This window comes from Moschus berezovskii, chromosome 24, assembly GCF_049115385.1.
Source record: "Moschus berezovskii isolate FMDL1 chromosome 24, NW_MosBer_1.0, whole genome shotgun sequence".
NCBI classification, from domain to species: domain Eukaryota; kingdom Metazoa; phylum Chordata; class Mammalia; order Artiodactyla; family Moschidae; genus Moschus; species Moschus berezovskii.
The window spans coordinates 3298904-3320631 of NC_142483.1; the positions used below are offsets into that span (position 1 = coordinate 3298904).

Below are 21728 nucleotides of genomic sequence, written 5' to 3' on the forward strand. Positions count from 1 at the left end.
CCAACACCACCAGGCCCTCCCCCAGAGGAAGTGCTGGTGTTTACAGGAAATGCAGGACAAGGCTGGGAGGTGGGTGGAGGGGCCTGGAAGATGTGTCTTGGCCCGGCTGGTGGGGCTGAGGGCGGGGGCCCCTCTCCCCACCCCAAGGACGAGGCTTTTTGTTGTTGCTGAAGGGAAAGGTCCCACTTCCCGGGCAGCCCTGCCCCTCCCCGGCCTCTTTCCTCCAGGACGCCACACCCTGCCGGCCTCCCAAACCCCCCGCCAGCCCACCCCTCCTCCCCAGGGAGGCTCCTGGGAGCGAGGGAAAAAAGAGCTCTGAGCTGGGTGACAGCAGTGTCTGCCGCTAGTCCTTCTGCTCTGGGCCTCAGTCTCCCCACCTGTTAAATGGGTGGCTTGCTGCAGCCCCAGCCAACCTGCAGCAGTGCTCACGAACCTGGTGCATCCCAGCAGTGAGAAGGAGGGCGGAAGGGCCAGCCAGCCCCGTGACCCCGGCAGTGCAGGCTGGCCTCGCTTATGCTACAGCAGCGTGCCCGAGAAGTCTGTGTGTGTGGAGTTCTGTCAGAATGCACCAGGGAGCACGAGTTATTTTTCAAAGCCTGAATAGGAATTGGAAAGGGGACTAGCATTCTCTGAGTCCGTGCCAGGTGTCAGGTACTGTCTTAGTGGCTTTTCCGTCCCCGAATTCACCCTTCGAGAGACAGGGGTTCTATTTGGACAGGAAGACCTGAATCTGAGTCTTGGGACTGCCCTTTGCTCACCGCGTCACCCTGAGCAAATCTCCCGGCATCTCGGAGCCTCAGTCTTCTCATCTGTGAAACGAGGGTAGTGATAGTTGGCTGTTTCACCTCTTTCCGTCGCACGGACTTGCCTGAGCCCCCGCCTCGCCCGGCCCCACCCAGGCCGTCTCCTCCTGCTGGTCTTCCCACGTGGCCAGGGTGAACTCTCCCAGCTGCCTGGGTCCTTCCCCGGCTATAACCTCCGCTGGCCCCCATCCCTCCCAGGAGGCTTGACTCCAGGGGTGTTTGTGAGCCCGCTGCCCGGCCAGCCCCTCCTCCCGCCCTTCCCTCGGCAGCACACAGGCCCCACCACCTCTCTTCCACAGACATTCCTAGGAGCCCTCTCCTAACTTTTGTTTTCCTCTCCTTCTCCTGTTCAACCTTGAGACTGGCTGGGGTCTGCCCTGGCCTGGAATCCTCCTGTGGCCCTCCCCACTCACCCCACTCCCGCCCCCACAGCTTAGGGCCACTTTGCTGTGTTCACTCAGTCGTGTCCGACTCTTTGCGACCCCATGGACTATACAGTCCATGGAATCTTACAGGCCAGAGTACTGGAGTGGGTAGCCTGGTGCTGGAGAAGACTCTTGAGAGTCCCTTGGACTGCAAGGAGATCCAACCAGTCCATCCTAAAGGAAATCAGGCCTGAATATTCATCGGAAGGACCGATGCTAAAGCTGAAACCAATACTTTGGCCACCTGGTTTGAAGAGCTGACTCACTGGAGAAGACCCTGATGCTGGGAAAGATTGAAGGTGGGAGGAGAAGGGGACGACAGAGGATGAGATGGCTGGATGGCATCACCGACTTGATGGACATGAGTTTGAGTGAACTCCGGGAGTTGGTGATGGACAGGGAGGCCTGGTGTGCTGCAGTCCATGGGGTCGCCAAGAGTCGGACACGACTGAGCGACTGAACTGAACTGAACTGCTGCGTTCACAGCCCTCCGTGCCCCTCTCCTGCGTGTCTATCTGTGTTCTCGCTGGGCTGTGGGTGCCTCAGGGCAGAGAAAGGGCGTCTCCTCCCCGCTCTGCGTCCCCCGCACCGGGGGTGGGGTAGCCGGTCAGCACGCGTGACGTGTCGGGTGAGACGGGGCAGACAGCAGGCGCTCGGCCTGTGGGGAATTGCAGTGCCCGTGCTGGGGGGCAGCTGTGACCGGGGACGAACCCAGATCCGTGTCACTCACAGGTGCATACTCCAGCTGGAGCCCCTTCCCCCAGGAGCCCGCTAAAACCAGCAGGTTGGTGGAGCAGCTGCTGTGTGCAGAGTTCAGCACTGGGGGCTGGTGAGGTAGGGGAAACCTGTGCAGAGCTAAGGCCACAAGCAGTGAGGGGAGCTCGTGGATGCCGGGTCACGTAGCGGGAGCAGGGTCCTGGCAGGCAGGCGGGGCCGGGCAGGACAGATTCTGAAGCGTACATAATTTGGGGAGTCTCTTTAAGATGAAGAGTGTACAACGAAGGATAGAAAATAATCTACAAAGCCGTGAGAGGGACTCGTGCAGGTGTGGGGCCTGAAGCTGAAGTCTCATTAGGTTCATGGTAGACCTGCTCAGTGGTCAGGGAAGGCTTACAGGAGGAGGAGGTGAGGTCGTAGCTGGGAAGGCTTCCAGGAAGAGGGGGTAAGGTCGCAGCTGGGAAGGCTTCCTGAAGGAGGAGGTGAGGTCGTAGCTGGGAAGGCTTCCTGGAAGAGGGGGTGAGGTCAGAGCTGGGCCTGGAGAGGAGAGTTCATCCACCTGGAGACTCGGCATTTCCCAGGCATCTGTCCTCAGCCAGTAGCTCTGCCCTCAAGAAGCAAGGGGCATTCACAGGCCTTTGGCAGAGCATGGCATTTCTCTGGAAGTGTTCCTTCCCCACTGGGGGTGGAGGAGGCTGGTGTTGCTGGGCCCGGCCACAGATGAGTCACATGACAAGAGCATGTGTGCGTGTCGGGTGTCTGGGTCCAGGCCTGTTGCCCTTACCAGGGTCACCCTCCCTTCTGGGTCTCAACCTTAGGGCGATGGTCTCTGTCTGGATCCCGTGTTCCCCATCCAGGCATCCGGCTCCAACCACACTTGACCCACGTGTTCACATGTGTCAGGGCGGCCCCGCCTCCCGCCCTTCCGGTGCCAGCTGCCCTGCGGACCCCGGTGTGTCCAGGCGCCTCTTGCACATTTTCTTGTCTGTCTCGCCGGCACAGAGGGCAGCGGGCCCAGGTGTGGATCACCTGAGTGTGCTTCCGGGTGGGAGAGGCTGAAGGAGGGAAGGCAGACCTGGGGGGTCATGTAGCCCTGCAGAGCCTCAGCATTCCCGGCTGCAGGAGGCGGGTGGTAGCGGGGCTCGTCCCACCAAGTAGCTCAGAGGGTCGCTGGGGATGAGCCCCGCCGCCTGCAGAGGCCCGGCCGGACCCCCCGGGGCTGCTCTTGCTGGTGGAAGCAGTGTAGGGGGGCAGTTACAGGGACGGGCTCTGAAGCCGGGGTCCCTGCATTCAGGTCAGACCCCAGCTCTGCACGTACCCCGTCTCTGCTTAGCTCTTCATCTGTGAAATTGGCACCTTAGCACCTGCAGGACACGGTGGTGGAGAAGGGTTTGTCATTGCTGGTGCGTCGCCAGCACAGCACTCAGGATCACTGGGCTCAGCCTCTCTGACTGTCGCTGCTGCTGCCGCTATTACTGTCCAGCTGTGTCCACGTGGGGCTTCCCAGGTGGCTCGGTGGTAAAGAATCGCCTGCGGTTCAGGAGATGCGGGTTCCATCCCTGGGTCGGGAAGATCCCCTGGAGGAGGAAATGGCAGCCCACTCCAGTATTCTTGCCTGGAACATTCCACGGACAGGGGTGCCTGGCAGGCTACAGTCCATGGGATCGCAAAGAGTCGGACACGACTGAGTGAGCACGCACACATGTCCAGATCCAGCCCACGGTGCCGGGGCTGGGCTCTCCCAACCCCCACCTTCAACCATACTCAAAGCAGTATAAAAAGTACGGCTGGGACTTCCTGGTGAGCCGGAGGCTAAGACTCCACGCTCCCAGTGCAGGGGCCTGGGTTCGATCCTGGTCAGGGAACTGGATCCCACGTGTACAGCTAAGACTGGGCACAGTCAAGTAAGTGAATAAAAATAAATATTAAAAAAGTTTTTTTTAAGGATGGTCTAATTAGCAGAATAGCCCACCTGTGCATTAAGACTTGTCTGGCCGCCTCTCCTTTGGGCTTGGCCTGCCATCTCGAGGGTATACTATGCTTTGTTTGCCAAGTAAAACTCTGAGCTGTTCCCGAGCTCCGTAGATAGTTGTTTGACACGCGCTTGTTGTGTACCTACTGTGTGCCATTCACGGAAGACACCGAAGCGCACGGTGAACCCCTGACTCCTGCCCTCAGAGAGCTGGTGGCTGGTAGGGGAGCTGGCTCAGGGGTGCAGATTTCTGCAGTCGTGTAACTGTGGACGAGAGCCCCATCCCACTGGCGAGGCGGAGAAGGCTTCCCGGAGGAGGCGGTGTGTGGCTGGACCGTGAGGGGCAAGGGGAGCAGGAGGCAGGCAGGGAGGAATTCTGAAACAGCCTCGGAAGAAGCGCGGAGCTGGGGAGGGACGCGGGTGTGCGAGGGGCGGGGCGGTGGTGGTGTGGCCGCATGTGATGGCTCAGAACAGCAGAGATGAGCCAGGAATCACTGGGACGCATCCCCTCAGCTTCCCAGGGGGCCCCTTTGGACGCAAACTCACAGAACGTCGTGGTGGTGGGGCCTGCAGAAGACCTCTGACTCCTCGTGTCGCAGATGAGGAAACGGGCTCAGAGAGAGGAGAGGGTCCACCCAGCAAGCTGGTGACAGAGGTGGGGTTACCACCCGGGTCTGTAAGAGGTCGATACGTTCTGGCCTCTGGCTCACACTGATTGTAGCGGATCCACCTGCCGGGCGCGGTGATGAGCAGTCTACCCGCCTCATGCACACACGTCGTCTCATAAACGCTGGAGGGGGACGTGCTGTTAGCATCTCCATGTTACAGGTGAGGAAGCTGAGGCAGGTTAAGCAGCTGAGCTCAGGGCATTGGGCTGACAAGTGGCCGAGCTGGGGCCTGACCTCGGGAGGTGGAATCCTAACCCTGTGACCTTTAGCGTTGTCCTCTCCCGTGGCCCCAGAGACGGGGTCAGTGGTCCGAGGGGGGCCACCTGCCGACAGTGTGGCCGCTGCTGAGAGCCAGACACGCAGGGGTCTTCACACGTCTTCCCTGGCACGCCACGTTGCAGGAAGCAAAGACTTACCTGAAGCCAGAACCAGAGAGAACGTCACGCTGGCGGGACTGGGGCTCTGGCCTACGGCTTTCCTCTGTCGTTACCTCTTTATATCAGGCTGTCATGTTACGAGGCCTCTGCAGAGCCGTCAGAGGTAGTCACGTGTTCTCCCTGCACCTCTGAACCTCATTTGACTTTCTGTAAAGGAAGCCTTGGGAATCGTACTTACATTTCTCTTTGAATAGGAATTACTGTAGTGTTTGTTTGGGTCAGGAAGAGGCTGAGCGGTGATCAAGGAGAGCAGAATTCTTGACAATCCCCATAAACCGCTTCAAAGCCACTGCTGCTGCTGCTGCTAAGTCACTTCAGTCGTGTCCGACTCTGTGCGACCCCATAGACGGCAGCCCACCAGGCTCCCCCATCCCTGGGATTCTCCAGGCAAGAACGCTGGAGTGGGTTGCCATTTCCTTCTCCAGCAAAGCCACTAGGAAGGCTAAAATAACAAGGACACACAGTAGCAAGCAGGGATGAGGATGTGAAGAAGTCAGAACCCTCAGCGCCGCCAGTGGAGTACAAGATGCTATGCTAAAAGCAGTCCGGCAGTTCTTCAAAATGTTAAACGAAGAGTCACCCTTTGACGCAGCCCTTCCACACCTGGGTGTGCCAAGAGAAATGAAAACATACCTCCCCAAAAACCTCTTACGTGAATGCTCCTAGGAGCACTCTTCAGGCTAGCCACGATGTGGAAACAGCCCAAGTGTCTCTCGAGAGATGGATGGACACAAGCAGAACGTGGCACAGCCATGCCATGGCGTGTTGGTGGCCACTGAACAGAGTGCAGAGCTGTTGCATGGGCCTTGAACACCCTGCAGTGATAGAGAAGCCAGACACAAAAGGACAAAGAATGACTTGACTGTATGATTCCATTGGTGTGAAATGCTTAGAACAGGCAGAGCCATGGGCTTCCCTGGTGACTCAGTGGTAAAGAATCTGCCTGCAGTGCAGGAGATGCGGGTTCGATCCCTGGACCAGGAAGACTCCCTCGAGAAGGGAATGGCAGCCCACTCCAGTACTGTTGCCTGGAGAAGTCCATGGACAGAAGAGCCTGGCGGGCTACAATCCAGGGGGCTGCAAAGAGTCGGACACGACCGAGCGACTGACACTGCTACTCCTACTGGAGACAGAAAGTGAGTTAGCGGCTGCCAGAGATTGGGGAGGAGAGGAATGTGACTGATTGCTAAATGGCACATGGTTTCGCTTTGGGTTGATGAAAAAGTTTCTAAATTAGATAGTGGTGATGGCTGCACAGCTCTGTGCCTACACTGAAAAGCCCCGGATTGTTCCCTTTAAAAGGGTAAACCTTCTGGTATGTGACTTACACATCAATAAAGCTGTTATAACAAGAAAACAAATCCCTGTAAAACCCTGAAGCATGTACGCTTGAGGAAAAGGGGCGTGGCTATCGGAGGATGGAGAGCAAGGATGCACTTCTGTTTCTACTTAGTGCAAGATGGAAATTGAACTTTTAGAAAAGCCTCTCCTTCAGTCGTGTTTCTGGGAAGCATTACGAGCACTCTCCCTTGGCTGACCCCGGGTGTGGGACGTGCTCCCTCCCGAGGGAGCAAAGCAGAGGCTCAGGCCAGGAGAAGACTGCAGGCGGCAGCTGCTCTCAGAGCCTGCCCCCCGCCACCCCCCAGCCAGGCTATCGGGTGCACACAGTCCAGCCTCAACACCCGTTTTTCACAGCTGTGGGTGTCTTCTCCTCCATTTTACAGATGCACAAACTGAGGCCCACCAGCGTGACCGTGCAGCAGGTTAGCGGTGAAGGCAGGACTCTCGGGTCTCTGAGCCCCATCTTCCTGGGCGGTTTCCACTGCCTGAGATTCAAAGCCCCCAGTGCAGGTGATATGTGTATCCAGGAAAACTTCCTGAGCCTTTGAAAAAGGGGGACTGGTGAGGGGTCAGGTTTGAGTGACCAGGAAATAATCAGGGCAGAAGATGTGTCCTGGAGAAGGTCTGGAGGGACGTTTGAGTCAACTCTGAAGGTGCTGAAATCAGGGAGTTAGACTCACGTCTGAGGATTTGGTAATCCCTGGTTTTGCACCCAGCCCTCTCCTCTATCCGCTTCTAAGCTCTTCCAGCCGCCCCGCTAATGAGGATAGTCATATTCGCCGAGTCCGTCATCCTGTCTCCTCCATGTCAAACTTTCCAGCTCCCAGAGATCGCAGTGCTGAAGCCCCTGCACACACACCCCCCGCACCCCCCTGCCAAGCTGGAGAGCTCCAGGAAGCTTCCAGCCTATCTCAGAGGAGCCAGGGGCTGTGACATCTGCAATCTGGCCTCCTCCCACATGTCACTGCACCAGCGGGGGCAGAGCGAGGGCCCTAGGCGCCCGCGAGAGGCTCCCCCAGGGGACAGCCTTCCCGCTTTATGAGTTACGAGGCCCCTTTGGCTGTGCTCAGGGTTGCGGCTCCCAGTGAGTGTCACACCGCGTGGGATTTAACGGGCAGGGCCAGGCCGCCCCGGGCCAGCTTACAAAGCGCTCTTCCCCCCCATGTGGGTACTCATGTCCTTTTATGACTCCAGGCTGCTGGAAGGGACTGTGCTCATTTGGAGGGTCGTTTAGGGTAACAAGCTCTGAGCAGCTTTAATTTATGTTCCCTTTAAAGCCCAAGTCAGCCCAGGGGGAGAACACAGCCCTGTGGAGACTAGTCTGGGGGATTTAAAACTTGGCCCCTCTGCAGGCTGGCCAAAAGGGACATATGACGGTCGAGCAGATGGCCACTTTTACCATCCTGTTCGCCCTGAAGCCCACAGTGAACCTAGATAGTCATCCGCAGTTTGTGGATTAGGAACAGAGGTTGGGTGCCTTGCCTGAGGTCACACAGTGCCTCTCCTTGATGTGATGCCGAAGTTCTGGGCCATCTGGTCTCAAAACCGACAGTGCTGACCACGTGGCATTTTTGTCCGTTTTCCCAGCATGTGTCATTACCCTTGATTTGCAGATTAAAAAAAAAAAAAAACGTGGAAAGCTGCAGTAATTTGCTTGACGTGGTAGAGTTGGGATTCAAACCGGGCTGCCCGAGGTTTGGACCCGTCCTTGCAGCCAGTGCTCTGCACTGCGCTGTAGTCACCCTTGATCCCTTCACGGGCTCGCTCTTTGAAGCAGGTACTGCTTCGGCTTTGGTGAGTGAGGGAGGGAGGGAATGGAAGGATGGATGCTTGGGTTGGATGGATAGAAGGATCGCTGGCTGGCTGAGCGGATGGGTAGTTGGACAGAGGAATGGGTAGGCGAGTGGGTGGATGGAGGGAAGGATGGAGGGAGGGGTGAGTGGCTGTGCGGGCAAGTGGGTGAACAGTGTGCAGACGGGGGAGTGAGCAGGCGGCAGCTGTCTGGGTCAGACGGCTTTCTCACATATCGGTGCGTCCAAAGAAGGTGTGTGGAGACTACACCTCACCTGGTTATGACTTTTTAAACAGAACTTTTATTTATTTATTATTTGATGTTTATTTGTTTGACTGCATCGGGTCTTAATCGCAGCACTCCGGATCTTTAGTTAACAGCATGTGGGATCTAGCTCCCTGACCAGGGATCAAACCTGTGCGCCTTGCATTAGGAGTGTGGAATCTTAGCCACTGGGCGTCAGGGAAGTCCCCCTCGATATGATTATAATGGGCATTTTGACTGGAGAGGCCGTGGAACAGACAATGAGTATTTGTTTGCCATTGTGTTACCAGTACCCACAGATCGGAGTCTGGATGGTCAAAAACCAAACAGATAGGAACCAGATAGCTAAAAATACAGACCTTGCAGCCTTCCTTAGGGCATACTGTGCAAAGGACCTGTCTCCCAGGTTTATATTGACGGACTGGGGAAATGGATTTTCTAGTAGTCATATATGGATATGAGAGTTGGACTATAAAGAAAGCTGAGCGCTGAAGAATTGATGCTTTTGAACTGTGGTGCTGGAGAAGACTCTTGAGAGTCCCTTGGACTGCAAGGCGATCCAACCAGTCCATCCTAAAGGGGATCAGTCCTGGGTGTTCATTGGAAGGACTGAAGTTGAAGCTGAAACTCCAGTATTTTGGCCACCTGATGGGAAGAGCTGACTCATTTGAAAAGACCCTGATGCTGGGAAAGTTTGAAGGCAGGAGAAGAAGGGGACGACAGAGGATGAGATGGTTGGATGGCATCACCGACTCAATGAACATGAGTTTGGGTAAACTCCAGGAGTTGGTGATGGACAGGGAGGCCTGGAGTGCTGCAGTCCATGGGGTCGCAAAGAGTTGGACAAGACTGAGCAACTGAACTGAACTGGGGAAACGGATGAACCCTCTGTGAGGGTTCCCAGTCTGTCCCCCAAGGGAGGAAGTGGTTACTCACTGAGGACATGAGCTCTCCAAGGTCATGAGCTCTCCAAGGTCTGTCGGAGCATTTGGGCAGAAGTTATTAAGAAAACATGTTTTGGAGGTGTTTTTCTTCCCCTGAATTTGAAGATCAGCCTGGTAGCAAATATCAAAAGTGTGTAGACGCAGTTCTGTTGACACTAGTGGTCCTAGACTATTTTGATTTGCTTATTTAACTAATGACTCCAGTCTAAGATAGGGTCTGTCACTAAGATTTCCATTGAATCTGTCAAGGCATGGGATTCCAGTCGCTTTTTCATGTTGTGAAAGCGTATTTTTAATGGCACTTTGCCTCCATCTGTTGTGCCCCTCAATAGGACAGTGAAATTAATGAGCCAGAATTTCATGAGAGCACCCCAGCCCTTGTCTCCTGACTCCCTTGTTAGATCTTTCTAGAAAACAAAAGTGAGAGGAAGAAGTAGATTAAAGAGAGCCCGGGACACGTTTCTAGCCAGAAGCTGAGGCTGGGTTGAGGACAGGTGTGGGTCCGTGCCCCCTGGGTTTGTCTCTGAAGGTCTGTGCGCCTTCGGGGGAGGGCACGGTCATTGTCGTCAAAGACGCCACAGGTGAGCGATCGTGTGGTTTATTAAGAATACGTGCTGTGACTTCACGGGTGTTATCAGGATGAGGTCAGAATAGAAGCAGGTGTTAAAGACGAGCTGACTTGAGACAGCAGTTAGCCCAGCATGGAGCATCTGTGCTCAGCCAAGGCAGGCTGGAGAGCCCCGGCTCTGCTTTGTTGAATTAGTATGTGTCAGGCACTGTTGTGAGTGTCTTGCAGTATAATTCATTGACCCCCTCCCAGCAGCTCAATGAGTTGGGCACTGCTGAGGCTTAGAAAGGTAATATAATACCTGGCCAGGATTTGAATCCAGACAGCCCCACCTGGGAGTTGTGCTAAGCCGCTTAGTCGTGTCCAACTCTTTGTGAACCCATGGACTGCAGCCCGCCAGGCTCCTCTGTCCAAGGCGATTCTCCTGCTGCCGCTCCAAATGGAAATAAAAAGAGCACAGAAAACAAAAGCAAAGCCCATTTGCCCGGTGCACTGAGGGAACCCAACTGGTCTCATTTTTCATGTCTGTTAAATGGGATCAAGTGTTGGCAGAGGCCATGTGTATTGGCCCCCATTTGCCATGTGACCTTGAGCCAGCCCCTCCCAATCTCTGGAGTTTGGGTGTCCATGAGCTCTCTCCCCAGTGTCTGCTTCAAGGAGTCCAGCTGTTGCCTGGCTTGAGGCAGAGCCCCCCAAGTTCCCGGATACCTGGCAGTGTCCGATGCTGGGCAGACTTAAGGGCAGCATCGGGTGGGGCTCAAGGATGCCTAGCTTCCCGCACCTCCAGGTAGTGGAGCTTCGCCCAGCAGGCTGAGCTTCTGGGGCCAAATGCCAGCAGTGCTGGACTACCCCGGACAGTTTCAGCAGGAGGGTGGCAGGATCAGGTGGGGTCTGAGATGGTCCCTCTGGCCACCGGGTGAAGAGATGGGAGGGCAGCCCCAGGGATGGGAGCCAACTGGAAGCGAGTGTTAGAGACCTCCAGGCAGGCGATGGCTTGGGTGCCGAGGCTGTGACCGAGGGGCCAGTGGAGTCAGGGAGGGCGTGAACGTGAACTTGGGAGACGTTTAATGTTCAGGCCTGAGATGTTCGGGTTTCTGACTCGCTGCCCAGGAGGATGGAGGCAATACTGGCCTCATGGAATGAGTTGGGAAGTGTCTCCTCTTCAACTCTGGGGGCAAAATTTTAGAATGATTGGCATGCGTTCTTCCTTGAACGTTTGGTAGAATTCATCGTTGAAGTTCTGCAATTTCCCATGTATTACCTTTATTTCTCCCCGTGAGTTTGTGCTTCTGTCTAGTGTCCTTTCATTTCACTTTGCAGGACTCCCTCGAACACTTCCTGCAGCACAGATTTTGTTGTCACAAGCCGCCGCAGGTTTATTTAGGAATGTCTTAATGTCCAGCGCAGTTCTGAAGGACAGTTGTATGGAATTCAGGATTGATTCTTAGCTGACAGGTTTTTTTCTTTAAGCATTTTGAATATATTGGCCCTCTACCTTGTATCCTTCAAATTCTGACAAGAAATTTTCTAATGATTTTAATGAGATTCCACGTATGTTACAGAAAACCCCAGACGAACTTTGGGGCAATCTCATTATTTTGAAAAAGAGAAAGGCAGAAGTGTGGCCAAAAGGGCAAGCAGTTGGATAGCTGAGCAGGTCCTGGCTTCAGCCTGGGTCAGGGCTGTGCCTCCGCACACAGGTTCATAACGGTAAGCCCACACTACACACACACACATACATAGACACACACATGGCTCCAGCCTGGGTCAGGGCTGTGCGTCTGCACACAGGTGCATGGCTGCAAGCCCACACTACACACACACACATACATAGACACACACATGGCTCCAGCCTGGGTCAGGGCTGTGCCTCCGCACACAGGTTCATAACGGTAAGCCCACACTACACACACACACATACATAGACACACACATGGCTCCAGCCTGGGTCAGGGCTGTGCGTCTGCACACAGGTGCATGGCTGCAAGCCCACACTACACACACACACAGGCCCATACTACACATACACAGACACACACACACTCACACACACCCATCATGACTGCAGCCCCAAATACACACACACACACACAGACACGCACACACACGGCTCCAGCCTGGGTCAGGGCTGTGTCTCTGTACAGTCAGGTGCACGACTGTAAGCCCACACTACACACACACACACACGGCTCCAGGAGTCCAGGCAGGAACAGGCCGCCTCTCCCTGATCTTTCTGGCTCTTGGCCACCGTGTGGACCAGAGGACTCGGGTCCTTCTCCGGGCAGACCTGGAGAGAGGTGTCCATGGTCTTTCTGGTGCCAGGAGTAGCCTCTCCTTGCACCGCAACCTAGCACTTGTGTCCTCTCCTGATGTACCCTCCAGGCCATGCTTCCCCCTGTGTGGACCAGGCCTGAGGCAGGGGTCCTGAGCCTGCCCGTTGAAGGCCTGGAATAGAGTTGGCACAGCCACTCCAGATGGTGGAGACTCCTTCCTCATGGTTGCTTCTCCATCTATCCATCCATCATCCCCAGAGGGCAGGAATCAGTACTGATAAAAATTTAATAAGACGACATGCTTGAATTTTTAGTATGAAGAGAGATTTTATGAGAAGTCATCTGGGACCACGTTGCCAGAGGCAGGAGGGAGCCATTGAAGGTTCTTGAGCAAGAGAGTGAGATGTGGCCTGGTTTGTCTTGTCAGTCAGCCACTCTGCTGTGTAGAGAGAGTGGCTGGGAGCGAGAAGGCTGCTGTGAAGGGGCCAGTCCACCAGGCTTCTCCATCCATGGCGTTCTCCAGGCGAGAATACTGGCGTGGGTTGCCATTCCCTTCTCCAGGGGATCTTCCTGACCCAGGGATCGAACCCGGGTCTCCTTGCAGCTACTGGGGAGAGAGGTCTGTCTTGAACAGCATGTGTAAAGGTCCTGAGGCAGCGAAGAGCTTGGAATGTCCAGTGAACCAGAGCAAACTGGCGAGGGTGGGGCAGGAAGAAGGTCCTGCCTGGTCTTACCTGACTCTGGGTCCCCGTGAGGCACAGAGCATTCGGTAACGGCTCGTGGGGTTGTCGGGGCCCTGGCTGGTTCGCTGTCCCTTGGCCAGACTGGCAGCTCTGACCCTATCTCTCTGCTGTGTCCCCAGCGCCTACACCGAGCCCTACAAGGTCTGTCCCATCTCGGCAGTGGCCCCCAAGGAGGACCTCACGTCGGATGAAGAGCGTGGAAGCTCGGAGGAGGAGGAGGACAGCGCTGCAAGAGACCCCAGCCTCACCCACAAGGTAGGCGGGAGGCCGGTGGGGTGTGGGAGTCAGAGACGCGAAGGTGGAGGGAAGGTCCACTCCCCTCCGTCTCCGGGCGGAGGGAGCTCTTTGCAGACAGCTGAGCCCTGGATGGACGCAGAGGCCACATCTCGTTCGGCGCTGCTGCCTGAAGACACACGGCAGACGGGGGCCACGGGATGCTGCGGGGATGACTGCTCACGTCCGCCTGGGTCCCCAGAGCCTTGGTGGGGGGAGACGTGGGACAGAGCTGCCTGACTTGAGTCGAGGCAGGGGCTTCCATGGTGGCTCAAATGGTGAAGAATCTGCCTGCCATGCAGGAGACTGGGGTTCAGTCCCTGGGTGGGGAAGATCCCCTGGAGAAGGGCGAGGCAACCCACTCCAGTATTCTTGCCTGGAGAATCCCCACGGGCAGAGGGGCCTGGCGGGCTGCAGTCCACGGAGTCACAAAGAGTCGGACTCGACTGAGTGAGTGCACACGGGCTCGATTCCAGTGACCTCGGGGCCCTGGGCCTCGGTTTCCTCAACCGTGAAGTGGGAATTGTGAGGGTGCGATGAGTTAGGCGTGTGAGTGAGTTTCACGAAGATGTCCTTACTCCCTCCAGTGATGCTGGAGTGAGGGCTGGGGAGGTGGGCGGGGCTGAGAGAAAGTGAACCTCACAGTGTCGGTCGCTCAGACCTGTCCGACTCTTTACGACCCGATGGACTGCAACTGCCAGGCTGCTCTGTCCACGGGATTCTCCAGGCAAGAATACTGGAGTGGGTTGTCTTGCCCTCCTCCAGGGGATCTTCCCGACCCAGGGATCGAACCTGGGTATCCTGCATTGCAGGCGGATTCTTTACCAGCCGAGCCAGCACGGAAGCCCTGGAGGTGGACGGTGAGGCGCGGGGCCCAGGTCTCAGTCGAGGCCCGGACCCTGTGATTAGGCGTCAGGCCCTGTTCATGGCGGTGGTGACACCCGCTCGCCACCCGGTGCTGGGGTGAGCCCATGCCTCTCGCCATTCCCGACCCAATCTCCGTCCTTTCCCGCACCGCCAGGACACACGGGCTGTTTTCCCGTGTTCAGGTTTGCAGAAGCGATCCGAGCCGAAGAACGTGAGTGGCCGCACCGATGTTACTGGTATCCCCCAGGCAACATCACGAGGTGCTGGGGCCCAGGAGTTTAGACCAGGGTGACACCCACCACTGGGCTGCCTGAGACCAGCCTGGGCTTCTCCCCTCATCTCCTGGGCCCCCTCCCATCTGCCGGGGAGAAGGAGCCCGAACGCCAGAGGAGCAGGCTCCTCCCTCGGCACCTGTTCCTCTCTGTCCCCCACCCCGGGCAGGCGTTTTCCCCTCCCAGCCCAGGTGAGGTGGTCCACTCTGACCACAGGCTCTTCCTCTGGGAGCGCCAACCCAGGTGCCTGGCGCTTACCGAGCAGTTGACAGATGGGCACGAGTTTCATTTTGTCTGGTGCGTTTGGTTTCTTTTAAAAGTTCACTCATCTGTCTGCGCGGTGCTTTTCACATCATCTGCCCGGTGCTGAGAGGATGCTCAAGGGTTAGGGTCAGGGTGAGGGTCAGGGGGCTTTCCGCCAGCTTGGCCGTGGTCCATTCCCCTTCCCTGCTCTGCCTGCTCCTCACCCTCTGGGCAGCGAGCTGTGTGCGGGGCGCTCAGTGCTCCCAAGTCCGCTCTCTGATTGCTTATAACAGCGCTGAAGTCGGTGGCACTCTCCCTGTTCTGCAGTCGAGGACATAGGGGTTCAGAAAGGTTAAGTCACTTGCCCAAGGCCGTGACTGAAGGGGCTGGAAACAGGGCTGACTCCAAACCCAGTCTGTCTGTTCCTCTGCTGTGATCCTGGTGGCCTTCTCTCCCTTCTCCGCTTCCTCCCCTCCCTCCGGGAGGAACTCCTGGCTCAGGGAGGGGTGGGCGTGTGGGGAAGGGAGGTGAGCTCTGACTCTGGCCCTTCTGGGCATCACTGGGGTCGTGGAGCCTGGGAGTAGAGCGCCTTCGCTGTCCTCGGGGGGTCGGTCCTCACGCTGACGCTGGGGCTGGGGCTGGGTCCCCGCAGAGCCGAGGGGCTGAGAAAACAGTGGGGCCCCCCTGCATGCAGCCCTGTGTACCCCATGATGGTTCCCCACCTTCCCCTGGGACCACCTGCGTCTCCCCACTCCCGCTGTGTTGCCGGCCACTTCCCACCACGAGAAGGACCGTCCCCGGCGTCTCTGAGCGCCCAGAGGGAGACGTGGCAGGCCAGACCCCCCCAGGCTGGTCGCTCCACTCTCGGGAGCCCAGCCTCCTCACCTGCCAAAGGGACTGCGTGCCCGCCCCCCGCCCCCCGCCCCCCAGCGCCTCCCTGTGAGGCCTTGGCGATACTGCGGCCGTGCAGGCCACTAAGGTCTTCCTCCCCCGAGGCGTGCCCCGCTGGGGGGTCCTCATCACGTCTGAGACCCCCGCAGGCGAGGGCTCCGTACCCGGGGGCGCCCCTTCCCGGCCCCGGGCCCTCACCGAGGCACCTGGTGCGCAGTCGGCTGCGTGTCCTTCCGCACCTTCTCCCTTGAATTCCACCGACAGACATCATTCATGAAGCGTCGGAAATGGACGCAGCGGATGGCATTATTTGTGGCGCTGTGGTTTTTACTTGCCCCGTAAGCCGTATCAAGCGCTGAGAAACAGGGGCGCTCACTCAGTGGGGTTCATTCGCTGTGTCTTAGACGTTGCCCCGCGTCGGTGCAGGGAGCGCTCCCTCCACCCTTTCCGTGCCCGCCTCTCCCAGAGTCCGCATGTGCCGCCATTTTTCTGCCCTCCCCTCGCTGAGGGGCACTTAGAATGTCTCTGGTGTTTGGGAAATAGCTTATTTATTCGTATGCACATAGGATCCCCGGCCTTCATTGCAGCGTGCAGGGTCTTTTAGTTGAGGCGGGCAAACTTTTAGCTGCAGCACGTGGAAGCACGTTCCCCGACCGGGGATCAAACCCCCAGGCCCCCTGCATTGGGAGCGCGGGGTCTTAGCCACCTCTGCTCTGTGGACAGCCCTGCAGGGCACCTGTCCATGCCCCCCCTCACACACGTTTCTTCCTGCGGTGGATCCCGGGAGAGGGCGGAGCTGAGAGCAGGCCGGTTTCAATCAGTGTCCGCGCCTCCTGAGCAAGCCCCCACCGCCGGCTGTTGCAGGGCACTCCCTGGCAGTCCTGAGGGGTGAGGGCCCCTCGACCACTGGGAAGTTTCCAGACGGAGTAGTCCTTCCTGGGGTGGGGAGGTGGAACATGCACTTCTTACTCTTCCGTCTTCCATCCTCTCTGAAAATTCTGCTTCTCCGAAAAGCAGACCTCAATTCTCTGTGCCTCTGCCGCGTCCTGGGGGCAAGGGGACCCAGATTTCCACTCCAGCCATCTCAAAGGGGCAGCCTTGGACTGGGATGGCCTCCCGTGGACCTTGGGCGTGTGTGGGGATATGGTGGTGTGCCCCACCCTTCCTCCAGGGTGATACGGTTTACGTAACAATAAATAAAAAGTGCTGAGCCCCACCCACCCTTCCCAGATGTTTCGGGAGGACCCAGGCGGGAGGGGAGAGATTTTTGCAGCAGGACAGGAAACTGAGCCCAGCTGGTCCACCCACCTGTCTGACCTCTCTCGCTCCCACTCGCGGACAAAGGGTGTGGGTTGAAGGAAAGGGGGAAAAAAAGAGAATCGAGATGGACCTAAAAATAGATCCAGCTTCGAAAGGAGACATTCACAAGCTGGCTGGCCAGTTCCCCTCCTGACAGTGCACCTGGTTTTCAAGCTAATGGGGACCTTTCAAGCAACATACCAGCTCCCCCGAGATCAGCCTGGGAGTCGACGGCCCCTCGGGTTACCTCCTCCCTGGCCGGAGTCCCGTTGTCACCAAGGATGTTGTTTTCTTGGACGGGTCTACCCCTGAACCCAGCCCTGTCCTCTGGAGCAGACCCGTCCTGTCTGCCCACCCTCTCTGATCCCCACCTAGGCAGGACGCCCCCTCCCGGCTGCACCCAGGGTCCCGGGGGCCGCCCCCTTGCTGGCCTCCTGCCCCCAGCTTTGCACCTGCGACCTCGCCCTGACCGTCTGTCGGGGTTAAAGGATCCGCTTGAGCCCTGGTCATCTCCACGGGGCCCGCCCCCAGCCCATGTTAAATGTCGCCATGCACCTTCTCCACGCCACATACCCTGCACCCCGTGTTCCAGCGCGCGTTGGCTCCACTGCAGACATGCTCCTCCGGGCCCGGGAGGCCGGGTCACACCTGCCGTAGCTTCCTCCCCTGCAGCCAGCTCGCCTTCCCAGAAAACCGTCTCCTGTCGGACAAGAGCACCCTCCCGTCTGTACCGCCTCTCTCCGTCCACACCCAGTTCCACCCGGCTCTCCTCTTCTTCAGCAGGTGTCTTTCTTTGTCAGTTATTTCCTGAGCACCTACTTTGTGCCAGGCACCCCTCTAAGGGCTGAAGAAACAGCAGCCACAGGTCAGACCGGGTGTCTCCTGGCTCTGCTGGAGTGCATCTTCTAGAAGGTGATGAGCAGTCGTCCAGAAAACTCCCTAAGATGGGTTGCGGTGGTGAAAGTGCTGTAAACTACGCAAACCAGAGAGGTGGGGGACAGGGCACCGGGGGTGAGGAGAGAGAGGGGAAACTTTGGGAGGCTGAAGAAGGCTTTTCTTTCCTCCATTTTTAAGAGTTTTGTTGAAGGACTTCCCTGGTAGTCCAGTGGCTAAGACTTCATGCTCCCAATGCAGGGGTCCTGGGTTCAGTCCCTGGTCAGGGGATTAGATCTCACATGTTGCAACTAAAGATCCCACGCACTGCATTGAAGATAGAAGACCCCATGTACTGCCGCTGAGACCTGGCACAGCAAAAAAAAAAGGGGGGGGGGAGTTTAAAATGCACATAGCATAAAATCTTCCACCTTGACCATTTTTAAGTATACAGTTCAGTAAGCGCCAAGAACATTCACATTGTTGGGCAACCATCCCTACTGTCTATCTCCAGAATGTTTTCATCTTCCCAAACTGAGACTCAGTGTGTCTTAGAGAGCGACACCCCTCCCCACTGCAGCCTCTGGCACGCACCATTCTACTCTCTGCTTCTAGGATGGTGATCACTCTAGATACCTCCACTGCGTGGACTCACCAGGTTCCTATTTCTGTGTGTCTGGTTTGTTTCACCTGGCGGAATGTCTTCAAGGTTCATCCGTGTTGTCACGTGTATCAGGATTTCCTTCCCTGGAAGGCTGGATGGTATTCCATGATGTGTTCATGTCACGGGTTGTCAGCTCATCCGTCCATGGATGCTCGGGCTGCCTCCACTTTCCCACTACTGTGAATCGCGTTGCTGTGAACTTGGGTGTGCAGATCTCTCTTTAAGACATTGCTTTCAGTTCTGTTGTGTATGTGCCCAGAAGGAGAATTGCTGGATCACATAGTCATCCTTTGTTGTTGTCAGCGGCTCACTCACGTCTGACTCTGTGACCCCATGGGCTGCAGCCAGGCTTCCCTGTCCTTCAGTATCTCCCGAAATTTGCTCAAACTCATGTCCATTGAGTCGGTGATGCCATCCAACCATCTCATCCTCTGTCGTCCCCTTCTCCTCCTGCCTTCAATCCTTCCCAGCATCAGGGTCTTTTCTAATGAGTCTGCTCTTTGCATCAGGTGGCCAAAGTATTGGAGCTTCAGCGTCAGTCCTTCCAATGAATATTTAGGACTGATTCCCTTTAGGATGGACTGGTTGGATCTCCTTGCAGTCCAAGGGACTCTCAAGAGTCTTCTCCAACACCTAAGTTCAAAAGCATCAATTATTTGGCACTCAGCCTTCTTTATGGTCCAACTCTCACATCCATACATGACTACTAGAAGAATCATAGCTTTGACTAGATGGACCTTTGTCAGCAAAATAATGTCTCTGCTTTTTAATATGCTGTCTGGGTTGGTCATAGCTTTTCTTCCAAGGAGCAAGCGTCTTTTAATATCATGGCTGCAGTCACCATCCACAGTGATTTTGGGACCCAAGAAATTTTTTGAGGACCTGCCATACTCTTTTACAAGCTGGCCCATTTGAGGTTCCCTCCAGAGATACAAGAAGGTTCCAGGTTCCCAGGAAGCCTCTGTGATGAAGAGGAAGCCTTTGAGCTGGGAGCTGGCTGTTAGGAAGGAGGAAGAAGATGGGAAGGTCTGGGGACAGCCTTGTGGGCAGAGAGCAGCAGTGCGGAGGCGGGAGATGGGAGTGAGCCCAGGAGGCCAGCTGGGGGGCAAGGGAGGAGGGGGTGGGCTGGACACGTCCTGCAGGCCTTTGCTCCCCCCACAAGCAGATTCCTCCCACGTCCTCGCCCCCTCCCTGTCCCTCGCTCTGCATACTGTCCAGCTTGGACACTGAGCCTCCACTCTGGCGGTCTCCCCGCCCCAGAAGCAGCCTCAGAGTCTCAGGCTCTGTCTTCTCCCTGCTTCCCTGACCATCCTCTCTGCCCACGGCTCCATGGAGGTGTTGATTTCCTGGGGCTCCTCCAGCCCCGCTCTCTTCCCCGTCCTCTGCTCCGGCAGCCACTTGCGGGCCAGTGGCCAGCCCTTCTCAGGTGTGTCCCTGGAGCTGACCTCCCGCCCCACCCCTCCCTTTAGCCGCACTTTCCAGCTGCCACCTGCTTTAGGGGGCCCTTCTCAGAAGCCCTGCAGATGCCTCAGACTCGGCACATCCCCAGTGGAACTCGCCACTTTTCCATGCGCCCTAACCCCCACCCCCAAGTCCTTGCCTGTCCTCTCGAGTTTGCTGTTCTGGCGATTGGCACCAGGTTGGAATGACTTTAAAGTTGTTGGCATTCCATCTCCTGTTGCCATGTGTTAATCATGGATGGGATGGAATTCAGCCACAAAGGCTGCAGAATGAGGCGGTCTGTTCCTTACCTGCACCCCAGGGCCTTTGCACTCGCACTTACTTCCACGCGAGACGCCCTTCCTGCCCGTGGCACCGCGGGCCGCAGGGCTCCGAGCAGACGCCGCGTCCTCCGAGAGGCCTCTGCCTGCTCGCCCTGCGCACTCCTGTCCTTCCCTCCACCCGCCTTATCTCAGGCTGTGAGCGCGTTCTGTATTATTTCTTCTGCTTCATTGCATACTGTTTACCTTCCCCTCTCAGAATAGCTCCAGGAAGGCAGGGACCGTGACCACCCTATTCGCAGTTACGCGGCTGCTGCCTGGCACATGAAATAGCATTTGGTAAATATCCTCGAAGAAACTGATACATAAATGAACGCATTACACCCAGGTCCTGCATTTAAGCACAGAAAACGATCGCAGATGAAGGACAGTTTAATGAACAAAAGCACCGCTTCAGTCATGTTCAATTTACAGAGCACGGCGGTTCGGCCAAGTTAACACAGAGAATTTATTTTCAGACAGTTGAGTGGAAGAGGATGAGGATGAAGACTCTCAGAACCTAAAGCAGAAGGGAAAGAATGGGGGCGTAGGGGTCCAGGGGGGTGTCCTCGCTGCCTGCCACACATCCTTGCTCAGGGCCCTTGACGGCTTACGGGCTGTCCAGACTGGGGATGGTGGCATTGGGACACCCCGGTCCTCAGAGAGCTTTCCTCTGTGCCTGGTTTCTCTCTCTGCCAAGGCTCAGACCCCTTTGACCAGTTTAGAGCTGGGGCCGCGAGGTCACCTTTGCCCCGCTTTCTCCTTCCTGACTCTGTGAGCGTCACCCTCTGTGCCTGGTCCACAGCCCGGCTGCTCAGAGTCTGACCTGCGGGCCTCCAGCACGCCAAGCCCCTAGATTTGTCCAGTGTCTGCATGTTAGCAAGGGCCCCCCGGCGGCTCGTATGCGCTCGGGTTTGAGCTTCGGTCTGTGTGTCAGCCATCCAGTCTGTGTGGAGCATCATCCGCAGTGCCTTCTGCTCCCCAAGGTGCAGGAAAAGAAGCCAGTGGGGTACCCGACGTGGGGACTTGCAGTCCGGGTGGAGGATGAGAAGGCCCCTCGTGTGACAGTCTCTAGGCGCCACATGTTGTGCGCTTTCATGAAGGTTCCGCATCACAGTCATTTACAGAACAGAGGCCGCGAGGGGGGTGGAACAAGTAGAGGGTCTCAGCCGTGTCACTGGGCCTAAGCCCTGTGGGTGTCCCCAGTCTTAGCGTCAGGACAGCCCAGGAGGCTTCCAGGAGGAGGTGAGGCGTAGTGCGCTCTGTGAGGGAATGTCGGACGTGGCTGCGTAGGGAGGAGAGAGGTGTGTGCGAGGGCAGAGCACGCAGCGTGAAGGCGGGGAGCGCAGTCGTTGCCTGGCTTCCTGACCTTTGGGTGGTCCTTTCTCAAACTGAAGTCACAGGACAGGACCCCTTTGATTTTCTTACGTCATTAAGAGCACTTAATGTGAAATATACCCTCTCAGTGTCCATCGAAGGATGGGTGTGCACAAGAAGCGTGGTCTTCACACACAGTGGAATAGTACTCAGCCTTTAAAAGGAAAGAAGTCCTGCCACGTGTACAGCGTGGACTGACCCCAAGGGCACGGTGCTCAGTGACGTCAGGGAGCCAGAGAAGGACAAACACCATGTGACTCCA

The 21728-nt window shown here is 56.8% G+C and overlaps 1 protein-coding gene across 6 annotated transcripts in view; it reads left to right on the forward strand.

Moving 5' to 3' along the window:
- The window catches only part of FGD5 (FYVE, RhoGEF and PH domain containing 5), a 122214-nt gene that overhangs the window by 44294 nt on the left and 56192 nt on the right, over window positions 1–21728 (forward strand). For all 6 annotated transcript variants that reach the window (XM_055413498.2, XM_055413499.2, XM_055413496.2 and 3 more), the window contains exon 3: window positions 13067–13202. In XM_055413498.2, coding sequence (XP_055269473.2) covers window positions 13067–13202 — 136 coding nt within the window. The remainder of the gene's footprint in view (window positions 1–13066; window positions 13203–21728) is intronic.